The sequence below is a fragment of the Rhododendron vialii genome, chromosome 2a, assembly GCF_030253575.1.
Source record: "Rhododendron vialii isolate Sample 1 chromosome 2a, ASM3025357v1".
Classification (NCBI taxonomy): domain Eukaryota; kingdom Viridiplantae; phylum Streptophyta; class Magnoliopsida; order Ericales; family Ericaceae; genus Rhododendron; species Rhododendron vialii.
The window spans coordinates 7,889,936-7,902,451 of NC_080558.1; the positions used below are offsets into that span (position 1 = coordinate 7,889,936).

General features: G+C 36.2%; 1 protein-coding gene and 1 long non-coding RNA gene across 2 annotated transcripts; both read left to right on the top strand.

Moving 5' to 3' along the window:
* The first annotated feature begins 739 nt into the window (after nucleotides 1-739).
* On the top strand, nucleotides 740-1,798 carry LOC131317052 (uncharacterized). Its single transcript, XM_058346632.1, has 2 exons — nucleotides 740-1,009; nucleotides 1,103-1,798. The coding sequence occupies exons 1-2, from the start codon at nucleotides 740-742 to the stop codon at nucleotides 1,694-1,696; spliced, it is 864 nt and encodes a 287-aa protein (XP_058202615.1). The 3' UTR covers nucleotides 1,697-1,798.
* Nucleotides 1,799-5,320: 3,522 nt separating this feature from the next.
* LOC131318134 (uncharacterized) lies at nucleotides 5,321-7,349 on the top strand. Its single transcript, XR_009197506.1, has 2 exons — nucleotides 5,321-5,801; nucleotides 7,066-7,349. It is a non-coding gene; the product is annotated as an uncharacterized LOC131318134 (long non-coding RNA).
* The last annotated feature ends 5,167 nt before the right edge of the window (nucleotides 7,350-12,516 follow it).

A 12,516-nucleotide genomic window follows, 5' to 3' on the forward strand; every position in this document is an offset into this window, starting at 1 on the left:
TTGCAAGGGAATTTGTTTTGTTGCCATTGAGTGCACCATTTTGTGAGGAAATGTTTTGTCGCTATACATGTATATTTTGTGATGAAATTTGGATTGTTGCCATTGAGTGCACCATTTCGCGAGGAAACGCTTTGTCGCTAAACATGTATATTTTGCGAGGAAATTTGGGTCGTTGCTATTGAGTACACCATTTTGCGAGAAAACATTTTGTCGCTAAACATGTATATTTTGCGAGAAAATTTGGGTCGTTGCTGTTGAGTAAACCATTTTGCGAGGAAATATTTTGTCGCTAAACATGTATATTTTGCAAGGAAATTTGGATCGTTGCTATTGAGTACACCATTTTGCAGGGAAATGCTTTGTCGCTAAATATGTATATTTTGTGAGGAAATTTGAGTTGTTACTATTGAGTACACCATTTTGCGAGGAAATGTTTTGTCGCCAAACATGCATATTTGGCGAGGAACGGAATATTTATAGCGACTAATTTGTTTTACATCAGTGTCAAATGAATTTCCTCGCAAAATGGTTTACTCAATAGCAACGAACCAAATTTCCTTGCAAAAAATAGATTTTTGGCGAGGAAAATTATTTTTGTTGCAAAAAAGAATCAAAGACTACCCATTTGCGAGGAAAGGACGACGAATTAAATTTCCTTGCAAAAATGCTTTTGCGAGCAAAATATTGTATTTAGCGAGGAATATGCTTCCTCGCAAAAGGCTTGATTTCTTGTAGTGGTATGAGGGACTTGGTCAATGAGGATAGTAAGTGGAAGCTAGATTGTGGACAATTTAAGGCTGGCTTTTATGGGGAGTGTGAGAAAAGGATCATAAGAGCATTCCCGGGAACAAACTTGAGGGCTCATCCTCATATTGATTCAAAAATTAAGGCATGGAGGAAGCAATACCATCTGTTGCAAGACATGCTGAAATTAAGTGGTTTTGGATGGGATGACACGGAAAAGATGATATTGGTTGATAGTGATGATGTCTGGGAAAACTTCGTGAGGGTAAAATTCATTCCCCTCTTACACTCAACTATTAATTTGCTAGCACGTTGTTTAGATTTTAAGTTAATGCATTGTATGTTTCCGCTTGTGTAGAGTCATTCTGATGCAAAAGGAATGAGAAATAAGCCTCATCCGTACTTTGAAGAATGGCTGCACTTGTTTGGCAATGATAGGGCAAATGGGGACTTAGCTGAGGGACCGGCCGATACAATGGCTGCAATGGAAAGGGAGGCTGCCACTGAAGAACTTGGATATGAGAGTCCTACTTCTGGTTTGGGTACGAGTTTCATGGATTATTCCATGCCAGAGGGACCTAATGTGGGCAACTCACATGGCGGACAATCCTCTGTCCCACCTTCCTCCAATGTTGCTGGTAAGAAAAGGAAAAGAGCTGCCGATGGGATAACTAAGGGACTTTCTGACATGGCTGAAGCATTTGGGACATTCTTCGAAAATACCAACACTAGAATGGGTGAGATAGGTCACAGGATGGGGTATGATGAGGACCTCTCCCTACAAAGGAAACAAGTTAATGCTGAACTTATGGACCACCCACTTGACTGGGAACAAAGGTTGAGGGCTGCCACTCTAATTGTCCAAGAGGCCCAACGCGTGGACTTGTTTTTTAGCTTTCCAAAGGAGGATCAAGTTGGGTGGGTCGCGCTTTTGCTGGCAGGGGCCATCTAGAAGGATGTCTATGGTCTTAGCTTTTGGGGGATTCAAAAAGATGATGTTATTGGGATAATATGAACTTGAACTTGTTATAACTATGATGACTGTAAGATTAAGTATGACTTCAAGTAGGATTATGCTACACTAATGGGATGATATCCCTATGGCATGTTATTGCCTCATTTTGTAAGATGCATATATATATAGGGATGAGCAAATTGATCCCTCTGGCATGTTATTGCCTCATTTTGTAAGATGCATGTATATGGGGATGAGCAAATTGATCCCTCTGGCATGTTATTGCCTCATTTTGTAAGATGCATATATATATATTTAAAATGACTGTTTATTATTATGTTTGTTGTTTGTATTGGTTGTTTCAAGTATTATTTTGCTGTTGTGATTTAGAAATGGCAGTGCAAACAAGTGATGTGGTTCTCTCATTGACCAAGTGATGGAGTAGTTTCCTTTTTCTTATTGGAAAGTTGTTGTATGTTAGTGGACATGTGACCAATCTGCAACTGGGTAGTTTCCTTTTTCTTTTTTTGCTGCAGTTTCCTACTTGTTGCTTAGATTGCTATTACAGTCCAATAGTTGTGCTGTGTTGCTGCTATTATTGGACCTGCTATTCCAGGCGTTGGCCTGCAGGTTCGACATTATGACTGTCATGAGGAGTGCTGTAGTTCAATTGTTTTGGTGGACTATTCTAGTAGCGTGTCCAGTGCATGGATTTGTTCCGTTTTCAAGCTCATTCTATGTTTGCAAAATAGAAGAGTTAAATTTTGTAATATTTTTATTTTTGTAATACCTATATAACAGCCACAGGGAAAAATAGAAGAGTTAAATTTTGCTTCTTTTTTTTTACGATTTTGCATAAGGGTAAAAATGGAAATAGATATTTTAATCCAATCCTATCCCATGTTAAACAAACATGGTAGATAATACTCCTATCGTTCAATCCGGTGCAAAACAAACATACTCATTACCAATCCCATCTCTTTACCAATCCCTTCTCCTTATCAATCCCTATCCTAATCCCATCTCATTACCAATCCCCTCCAAACAAAACCTGCTATCAAACACGCCCTTAGTGACAAGCAGGGGCGGATATAGAACTTTATGTCACTGGGGTCAAGTCTTATATCAGAATTGTTATGGGCACCAACGATGAATATACTGGCACGCGAGTCTCACTACGGATTCCGTACGGATAATCCGAGCCGAATATGAATGAAAAATTAGAAGATTGAATTGAGCACCTACATATATTCAACTACGCTAATTTTTCAAGGGCCCACTCCGTTTTTTTTTTTTTTGAAATTATTGAACAGCTCGGATTATCTATGCGGGATCTGAAGTGGAACCTGCATGCCACTGTACACTATCGATGTCTTTAGATTTCGGTCTTATATGTAGGAATTTGTTTCATGAGTTCTCAGAGCCGGCTTATAGCCAAGGCGAGGGAAGCGAGCGCTTCGGGCCTCCGAAAAAAATTAAAAACGAGGGCCCCCAAATTTTTAGGATTCCTATATATATATATATATGGTCCACAAAAAATTGCACTAGACTTCTTTACACAAAATAGGCCCAATTGAAATTTAGGAGCCACAAAATAGGCCCAATTGAGATTTAGGAGCCATAAAATAAGCCTAAATTGTGGAATTATTCATTAGAAACATAATGCATTAAAAAAAACAAAATAAAATAACTTAAGGGTCGGTAGGAACTAGCAAGGAAGATATAGCCAATCAAAAAAGATCAAAAAAGAAAAAGAAGATATAGCCGATCATAAGGAGTAAGTACGGCAGGAACTAGAAACGCTTCATGCTTGAGGAGTCGAAGGGGAGGGAAGACAACAACCAACGACTGTGGACGGAAAATACTTGCACAAGGAATTCCTTGAGGCCTCTCTTTTACTATCTCCAACTCTCCACCTCTACCAAGTAAGTTTTTTATTATCTTAACCAGTTGACCTAATTGGTAAAATTTGTAGATCACTTTTGTATGAAAAATATAGGGTAGTCTCATTCAAGAGGTTCGCTTTTTCCGACCTTCAAAACTTATGAGCCGGCCCTGGAGCTCTAATGGCATGACTATTAATTTCCTTTACTTATACTTTAAAATAGGGTGGTGATGGTGGTGATAATGTCAAAATTATTTTTGTTTGTGCCAAAACTCCAGTACATTAAAGTCTTGTATACTACACATGGTACAAGGTTTTTGTGCACTAGAGTTTTGGCCCCAACAAAAACAGTTTTAACATTATCATTTCCTTTAAAATACTTGCAATATGGAGTAATTTCTATATTTAATTTATCGTTCTAAATTATTAATTGTGAAATTTGTTAAGGGTGTCATTCGAAAAAATTCACTCCGGGCTCTCGAAAAGCTTGTAAAACTTGGAGAAAAATATATCTCTATGATACAAAATCTACTTTGACTTCGGTTTTGCCCTTGATTAATTCAGGTTTAGAGTTTCCAAATTGGAGTCCATGTATCATGTTTCTTCTTTTTTGTTTTGCTTTCTTAAAATATGAGAGAGAGAGAGAGAGAGAATGGGAGTGGGTGTATGTACTTGAACGTGGATCCAATCAAATCACAAGTTTTGAGAGAGAGAGAGAGAGAGAGTGGGTCAGATGTAAGAATTTTTTGAGGTCAAGGATTGTAATATTGTTGAGATACTTGAACAAAGTATAACATCTCTTGGGCCAAATTTACCAATATAGCCCAAAACTTTATAGATTTTCTGGGGTAATTTTCAACTCAGTGGGTCACCTAACTCCACTTGCCATTACTTGCGTCCACCCCTGGTGACAAGAATAAACTTTTACCTGCTAGAGTCCTTCTTTTTTTTTTAACAAATTTGAACCATTAAAAATACTTTTCAGTCCAACATCAAATTACAAAGAAGCCATATCCTTCTCATTAATGCTTCACCGAGTTAAGAAAAGCAAAAATCATACGAGATTTAAATACTTCGATTTAGTTATTTTGTATTTGCGATGTGTAAGACCACCTCCAACAAAGACCACCATCCAGGAACAAGGGATATATAGCTTAGAGCATCTCTAACTTTGACTTCAAACTGGGGATGTCAATTTTTTTTGAAGGCTGATGTGGCATTTTGGCATCTCTAATTTGACATCAGAACCTACTCTCCAACCCTTATATCAAATCCTATTTATTTGACATCAAATTATCCCTTTCCAACTCTTATGTCAAAATACAAATAGTCATTTTTTGAAATTTGGCAAGCAAGGTGTAGGTAGTCAAAGTTAGCATGCTTTCTTCCCCTTCATCCATGTCAAAAGCCGCGTAGGATTTGGCCCAAAAAAGGCATCTGGTTTGGTTTGTCAATTAGTGTCAAATATTACCGTTACAAGCTCCACATCAAATTTGACATCTCCTATTGGAGATGCTCTTACATCCAAGTTCACATCTATTCTTACGTCCTTTCTCACAGGTGAAGGTGGTGCCCACAAAACTATCGAGATGGTCCTGCCATGACTTGTAAGAGATGACGTAAGAATGGATGTAAATTAAATTCTTCTCGTGGCCGAAGAAGAATTTTCTTTAACCTGTTTTTCTTTATCAGCGAATTTTCTTTAACATTAGTTCAGCTCTTATTATACCATTTGACCACTTCCACCATGGCCCTTGCCTCAGAAAGATTCGGGGACGGTGGTGGGCCGAAGGTACTGTGCACGATGGTGGGACGAAGGTACTATGCACGGTGCTGTGTTTAATTTCAACCGTTCAAAAGTGTTTAGGATAGTCTAAATTTTAAAAACTCTTCCCCGAAGCATTTTTTTTAAATTCAGGCCAATAATTGTCGAGACAGACGGCCTGAATGTGACACAACACTGTGCATCACGGAAGGGCCAGCACCACCCGCGTCCAGGACGACTTATGGTTGTCTTTGAAGTCTTCTTGTGGCCCAAGTTTCCTTAGTATTATTTGGGCTATAAAAAGAGATGAGCCCTATATTCCCTGTATTACGCTTGAAGGAAAATGGCTTTAAAAATGCTTTCTGTCGTTTGGAAAGTCCTTTTGTTTTGTACCCTTCTCTTGGCTTTTCAGGTGGCTGCTAGGGAACTGCTCCAAACTTCCCCTGTCCCTGGTGAGTTTTCCCTTCTTATCTGTTTGTTTACTTGATCCGAAAATAACAGAAAATGGTAATATACCAATGCCATCTATATTTGAGTAGTGTATACGATATGCACCCTTCAATTATGGATAGGATTTTATGATACTTTGATGCGAACTCGTAACTTATTCTTGAATTCGCAACTTTGATTACAAATATATAATATTCACGTAAAATTGAAAATTCGAGAAAATAACCTTGACTTTATAAATTTTTACAGACGTGTATGTATTTTTTTACATAGGCTAATTATATATGAATTTAAAGTGATTAATTTGAAAATTGCATACCATACACCTTCGAATAAGGGATCTGTATTGTAGCAATTTCAAGAACAATTCTCGGTAATTTCAGCCACAATGGTGATATTTTTGTCCCATTTGGATCGAATATGACATTTTTCGATACTTTTTACATACTCTCCCCATCCAGATTTAATAGTTTTTTTTTAAAATTCGTGTCATTTTTCAATCAATTATATCTTCCAATTTATAATGTTTTACATAATTTTGAAAATATTGTACTATAGAACTAATAGAGATCTATCAAACAAGATCGATATTCAATATAAAATTCATTATAGATTCAAAGATATAACCCATTTTTTAGCCGGTTAAAATAGAATTAGGAATAATTAAATCCGGACAGAGGGAGTACTTATTCGGTTTATCTCGTCCAAAAAGAAACCAAAATAATAACCGAAACATGGACCATATTTTGAAGATAAAAAAAAAACGTCGCTGACTGCCCAATGGCCCGATTGGATGCATCCATAGGGAGGGGGATTATTTATGCGCCCGGATAAGGGACCATTCGTAATGTTTGCCTTGGTTTGGCAGCCCAAAAGGATATACCCGGACTATTTATGGTTGGGACTATTTAATCTGATTGAAGGTGAAAAAATTATTGACAGCTCTCGAGTTGTCCACATTTAGTCCACGCAGATGAGGCACTCCTCATCCCCCCTCCCCCACGTTATCTTTTCATTTCAACAACAAAACAACCCTATGACGATAAGAAAACGAAGCACAAACAATGTCAAAATTTGATTAGTCTTATTTTCTTCTTTCTTTCGAGACTTTTTTTTTTATCAGCTTCTTTATTGACTTTTTAAATGGGGTAGTTTCTGAAAAATAATTTTACGGTTCCATAGAAAAGATTATTATTATTATTATTATTATTTTAATTTGCTAAAGAAATGCCATTATTGACATGCCTCAATTGTCTTGTTCAACAGAGACAGCACCCTCACCCACGAAGAAATTGGGCAAACGCGATGACCCGTGGCCCGTGGAGCCATAATCCATGAAATTAATTATTTCAACTCTTTCGGAATAGGAGGCTCCTCATCAAGACTAATGCTTGGGTTTGAGTCTCGCAGTTGTGGGCTGCTATTTTTGCTTTTCTTTATTTTTCTAGCAATAATTGAAAAAAAAAAGTAAATTATCTAAAATGAAATTGTAGTGGATCTTGTATAAATAACTTCAATTGAACAATATTGTCGTTTGTTGTTTCAAGCTTTATGTGGTTGCAACTTGTAAAATTCTTGGACCAACTTGCCCATTGCATTTCTTTTTTTTACTCTATATATTTTTGTTGATTTCATTTTGTATCTTTCGGGATGAATGGAATTACTTTTGCCTATAATAAACGAAACAAAAACAAAAACCAAAAAAAAAACATTGTTGGACCAACTGCCCTCTAAAAGTGAACAACCACGTTTGACAATTTGCAGGTTATTAATACTCGTGTTGGCAAGATCATACAAAATTTTACTTCGATTTTAATTAAGCTCCCAAACTAGCAAACAGTGAGGTTGATCCGCCGAATGGTTTGATTCATTGAGCCGAATACAGAGAGATCAAAAATAAATCATGTCCCACGCGCCCAATCATTTTCTACTCAAATTTGTAGCGTGATGATCTCTGGGGCTAATAAAAATAAAATAAAAATGATCTCTGGGGATATACGGAATCAGAAACCCTATAGTGCAGGGGTGCACTACAGGGATGCAAGGCACATCCAGGCCGTCCAAAAGTGTTTTCAACAGTCTGGATTAAAAAAAAAATCTTCCAGGTTAACTCTTTCCTGAAAGAGTTTATTTTCAATCCGAAACATTGATTGTCGAGATGGACGATCTAGTATGCACCCTGCAAGATGCCCCACAGAGAGTTGCTTTTCAAATGAAGTAGCAAAGGAAGAAGAAAAGGAGAAAAACAACTTGAGTGTTAATGTTAGTACAAAAACACAGTGATTCTATAGGAATGGTTCCAAAAAAATCCACGAAATAAATTCCAATTTCACTTCATTTTCTATTGTCCAAACCAAACAGTACTAGATGAGGAATTATTAATCCAGCGATCCCCTTTCCTTCCCTGTTTAGGGCGTCCCCTTCGTACCCGTACACTGTCTCAGCTGGATTTCAACTTTCGCGATGAAATTCCCGTTGTCGAAGAATCGGACATCCCAGCTGATCTTGATCTCAAATACTATATCAATCGTAATATTGGTTTAGTGAGATATAGATCATGGTTGATTGTGGGGCCCAAGGATTATCAAGGGCAACAACAAGCTCCCCATCCTTCATATCTGTTTGAACAAGTGGGGAAAAAATGTTTGATAAATTATAAGAATATATAAAAATCTTCAGGCGAGGACCTTAAAATAAAGACTTTATATGCGGATCTTCTATTTCTCGCCTTTCCAAATCGGATTTCGATGATCCGATCCGCTCAATGTGTTCAAAACGTGATTTTAAAGGTACCCGCAAGAAATCGGCAAAAAAAATGACCGGAAAGGGCTTGATTTGAGCAGTTTTTATTTGAACCGTTAGATAAAAAATAAACAAAAACTGCTCGGATGAAACCCTTCCCGGTCTTTTTTTTTGCTGATTTTTAACGAATACCTTTAAAATCACGTTCTGAACATATTGAGCAGCTCGGATCATCGAAATTCGATCGGAAAAGGGAAGTTCGCATTTTATTAAAATAAAATAGTCCTTATAAGAAGGGGACTTTAAGAATATATATGTAAAAGCAAAAACATGACAATGAATAAAAAAGATACTCCCTCCGTCTCTTTTTATGTGTCCAGTATTCCATTTTGGGCTATCCCTTAATAAGTGTCCATTTTGTAAAGTTAGGGGGATAAAAGTTGGTGTATTGTCTATTTTGTCCCTAAAAGTAGATTTTATTTTGAAAAGTTAGTGAGTAAAAGTGTAATGATGATGGGTAAGTAGGAAAAGTGGAGGAAAAAGTTGATGTGAAAGGTGTAATGATAATGTCTTTTTAATAAGTTGGAGTTACGAAGCAGGACATTTAAAAAGGGACGGAGGGAGTATGAAGTTTAGGTGAATTTGAGGAGTGAGAAAGATAAGGCATATATTGTTCCATTTTTCATCCTTTATTTTTCCTAATAATGGATATTCGGACCAACTTGTGCGCTGCTTAATTATTTGTGGGGCCCTAAAACTAATGGCTATGCAATTTTTCAATGGCCCCGATGTTTGGAATGTTCTTTTTTTTTTTGGTGTGAGTGAGGGTACCATGGCCCAACCCTTGACATGACAAATGACACTCCAAGAGTGCCACTACAAGGGAAATCCAAGCTTTAGGAAATCCAAGTTTTGGTTTGTTCGGAATGTTAATTTGGGATTCGAACTTGCAACTTCTTGAGGGAAATCCAAGCTTTGGTCTTGTGAATTGAAACACCAGCAGAGAAACCACTGAAAATGAGATCAAAGATGAAGAAATTCTAAATTCAGATCAAAATGAAGCGTACGTTCCAGTGGCGTAACCAGAAATCTATGTAAGTGGGGACATTTTTTAAACACATTTCAACCAAAAAATTGCTTACTAAGCAACGTTAAAACGTTTGTGCTAAGAATTAAAAAACCTAACATATTTATTAATATAGTAAACTATATAGAATATAAAAACAATTTAATTGCTTGAATTGTCTCAGTGTATCAAGTCTAAGAGCAATTCACTATACAATATTTAGCAACTAGTAATTGCCCGTGCCTGAAGGCACGGCGCAACGCGTTTAAAACACAATTAAAAGGAATTAACCTTTTCTACCGTTGACCGCCCCCGCCAAGAAAGTCGTCCTCTCTGAAAAGTCTTTTTTTCATATAAGGTTCAAGAGTTTATATTAAGGTAATTGTATTTAAGAAAAATATTAAAATTTACAACAACAAATGAATATAATTTCTTATTGCTCATGAACCAAATATAGAATGTAAATTGTATTTAAGAAAAATATTAAAGTTTACAACAACAAATGAATATAATTTCTTATTGCTCATGAACCAAATATAGAATGTAGAATCAAATGAGATTTCCGATCGAATTCCAGGCAATCAGCAATTAACCAAGTCAATTCCATTCGTCCAACAACTAAACCAAACAAACAAACAAAAAAATTTAAAAAATTAAAAATTCTGCTATTTTTTTGTTTGTTTGTTCGGCAAAAGATGAACAAACAAAAATAATAGCAGAATAAAATGATCAAATAGATAGCATATGAAAATTCTCATTATTTTCTTTTTGGTGGGAGGTTCTAGCTAAAACATTCAAAGTACTTTTTGTAGATTCACTCCAATCCCCATTCTTTGATGCTAGTAATAGCCTGCGCCTAAAGCACAATGCAACACATGCCATCCAAACCCGGCTTAAACTTATCCTTCCTTACCATTGGTCTCTCCAACCAAAAAACTGCAGTTCTATCCAAATTTGTTTTTTAAAAAATATCACATTTACCAATTTCAAAGACAACTCCCAATGGAATGTCTACTGAAACATATAGGAGTAAAAAAGAGAATTAAATGAGGTAATGAAGAGAGCGATTGTTGTCTGACATAAGAAAAGTGAACACCAATCTTCTTTATAAAACATTAGTCCTTCTATGGAGAAAAAATAGTGACTGGGATATAAATAGAACTCCGTATACATATAAGCTCATCGTTGTCTGAAGTTGGTGAATTCCTAGGCCTCGTAGATGGGCTCTCAATTGAAGTGCTAGTGACAAAATTGTTGGCCACCCTTGCTGGCTATGAATTCTGTAATCTGTAACGAAAAAAAAAGAACACACCCTCTTTCTGTCATGCTTTCTTCAAGATTAATCCTTTGAACGTGAGCAATTGGAAAATTGAATAACATCATTCCCTCAATACTACTACTTTCTAGAGGGGCTGCTCAATGCTATGACTTTAAGAACCTAAAGAATATTACAATCATGAGAATTTCTATCTCTCACAAATTCATGCGAAGTGTGAACTATGTATAGAAAAACATAGTTGTGCATTGGATCACTTATGAAGCTATCAAAAGAAAGCTAGAAAATTTGCATGATGCTACCAAAGGAAAGCTAGAAAATACCCGCGATTTGCCAAAACGCTCACAATTTCCTAGCAATCTTTGGCCCAATTGTACAATGCTTTGTTTTTCTTTCTTGTTTTCAACGTGCATGTTGGTCCAATGTCACTTTTGATAACATATTACCAGTAGGAGAATGAAAAAGCACACATTAAAATTGGAAAAAAATTTAAATTACAAACACATAATGCATTTAAAAAACTAAACTGTTTGCATGACGTTGTTTTAGATTAGACTAAAAAAAGACAGGTGTAGTTTAGAGATGCTTTCATAGTTTGTCATTCTGACTCCGGATAATTTTTAAAACTACCAAAAGAAAGGCAAATGATACCCTTGAATTTTGATTTTCATTCTCCACATGGATGACATTGTGATCCCGCTCATCATGGATTACTATTCCAATATTTTTTGTCTCCAAGAGGTTGAATCTCAATGTACAAAGTCAGTTGTTAATAAAATAATCAGAAGATGACATGTCTATTTGATTCTAAAGAAGTTTAGAGAAATGAAATAGTCATACCCATTCATTTTCATTTCCCATGGCATAAGTTGCCTTCTCTTTCCCCCTATTTGACATTTGTTTTGTCTGAACCGATTCTTATTTCCGTTCGTCCTATAAAAGTAAGGTATGGTGTATTGTCAAACTTTACAAAAGAAAATAGTGAATATATATGTATGGAACTGATGGACATCTTTTTTTTTGTCAATAAATTGATGGACTTACCTCATTGCTACGGATGACATTGACGTTTTGCTCATCACATACACTTTTTTCCCTTTGTAGAGGAGGTCAATCCTGCATAGAATTAATAGAGAGACTTGAAAGAGGTCGAACCTTAACTTTTCTATAAAAACTATACAAAAATTCAAAAAATCATACCGGTGCATTTTCCTTTTCCTTGGCAGAAGTTAGTGTAAATTTTTTCTTCTTGGGCCATTGAGCCTTCTTTTTCACAATAGATGTAAGAGGCAGAAAAAAGAACAGTATTTTCAAAATCAGACCAATATAACACCATCATGTTAAGCTTTTACACATATCCAAATAGTATCTCAAAATAAACAGAATAAATTCAAACTACTTAAACAAAGTATCTCAAAACCCATTTAGAAACCCATGCCAACGGCAAATCGTTCAAAAGCCAATCGTACACGTGATCAGGAAATACTACAATCTCTAGTACAGTGGGATACTACACTAATGGTTATCGTCGAAGTCGCCAACAAAACTGAACAAATGCCAATCGTACCTGTCCCGTGATCAGGTAAAAAAAAAAAAGTTTACTCACAACCTCAACCTATTGCTTTCTTATCTT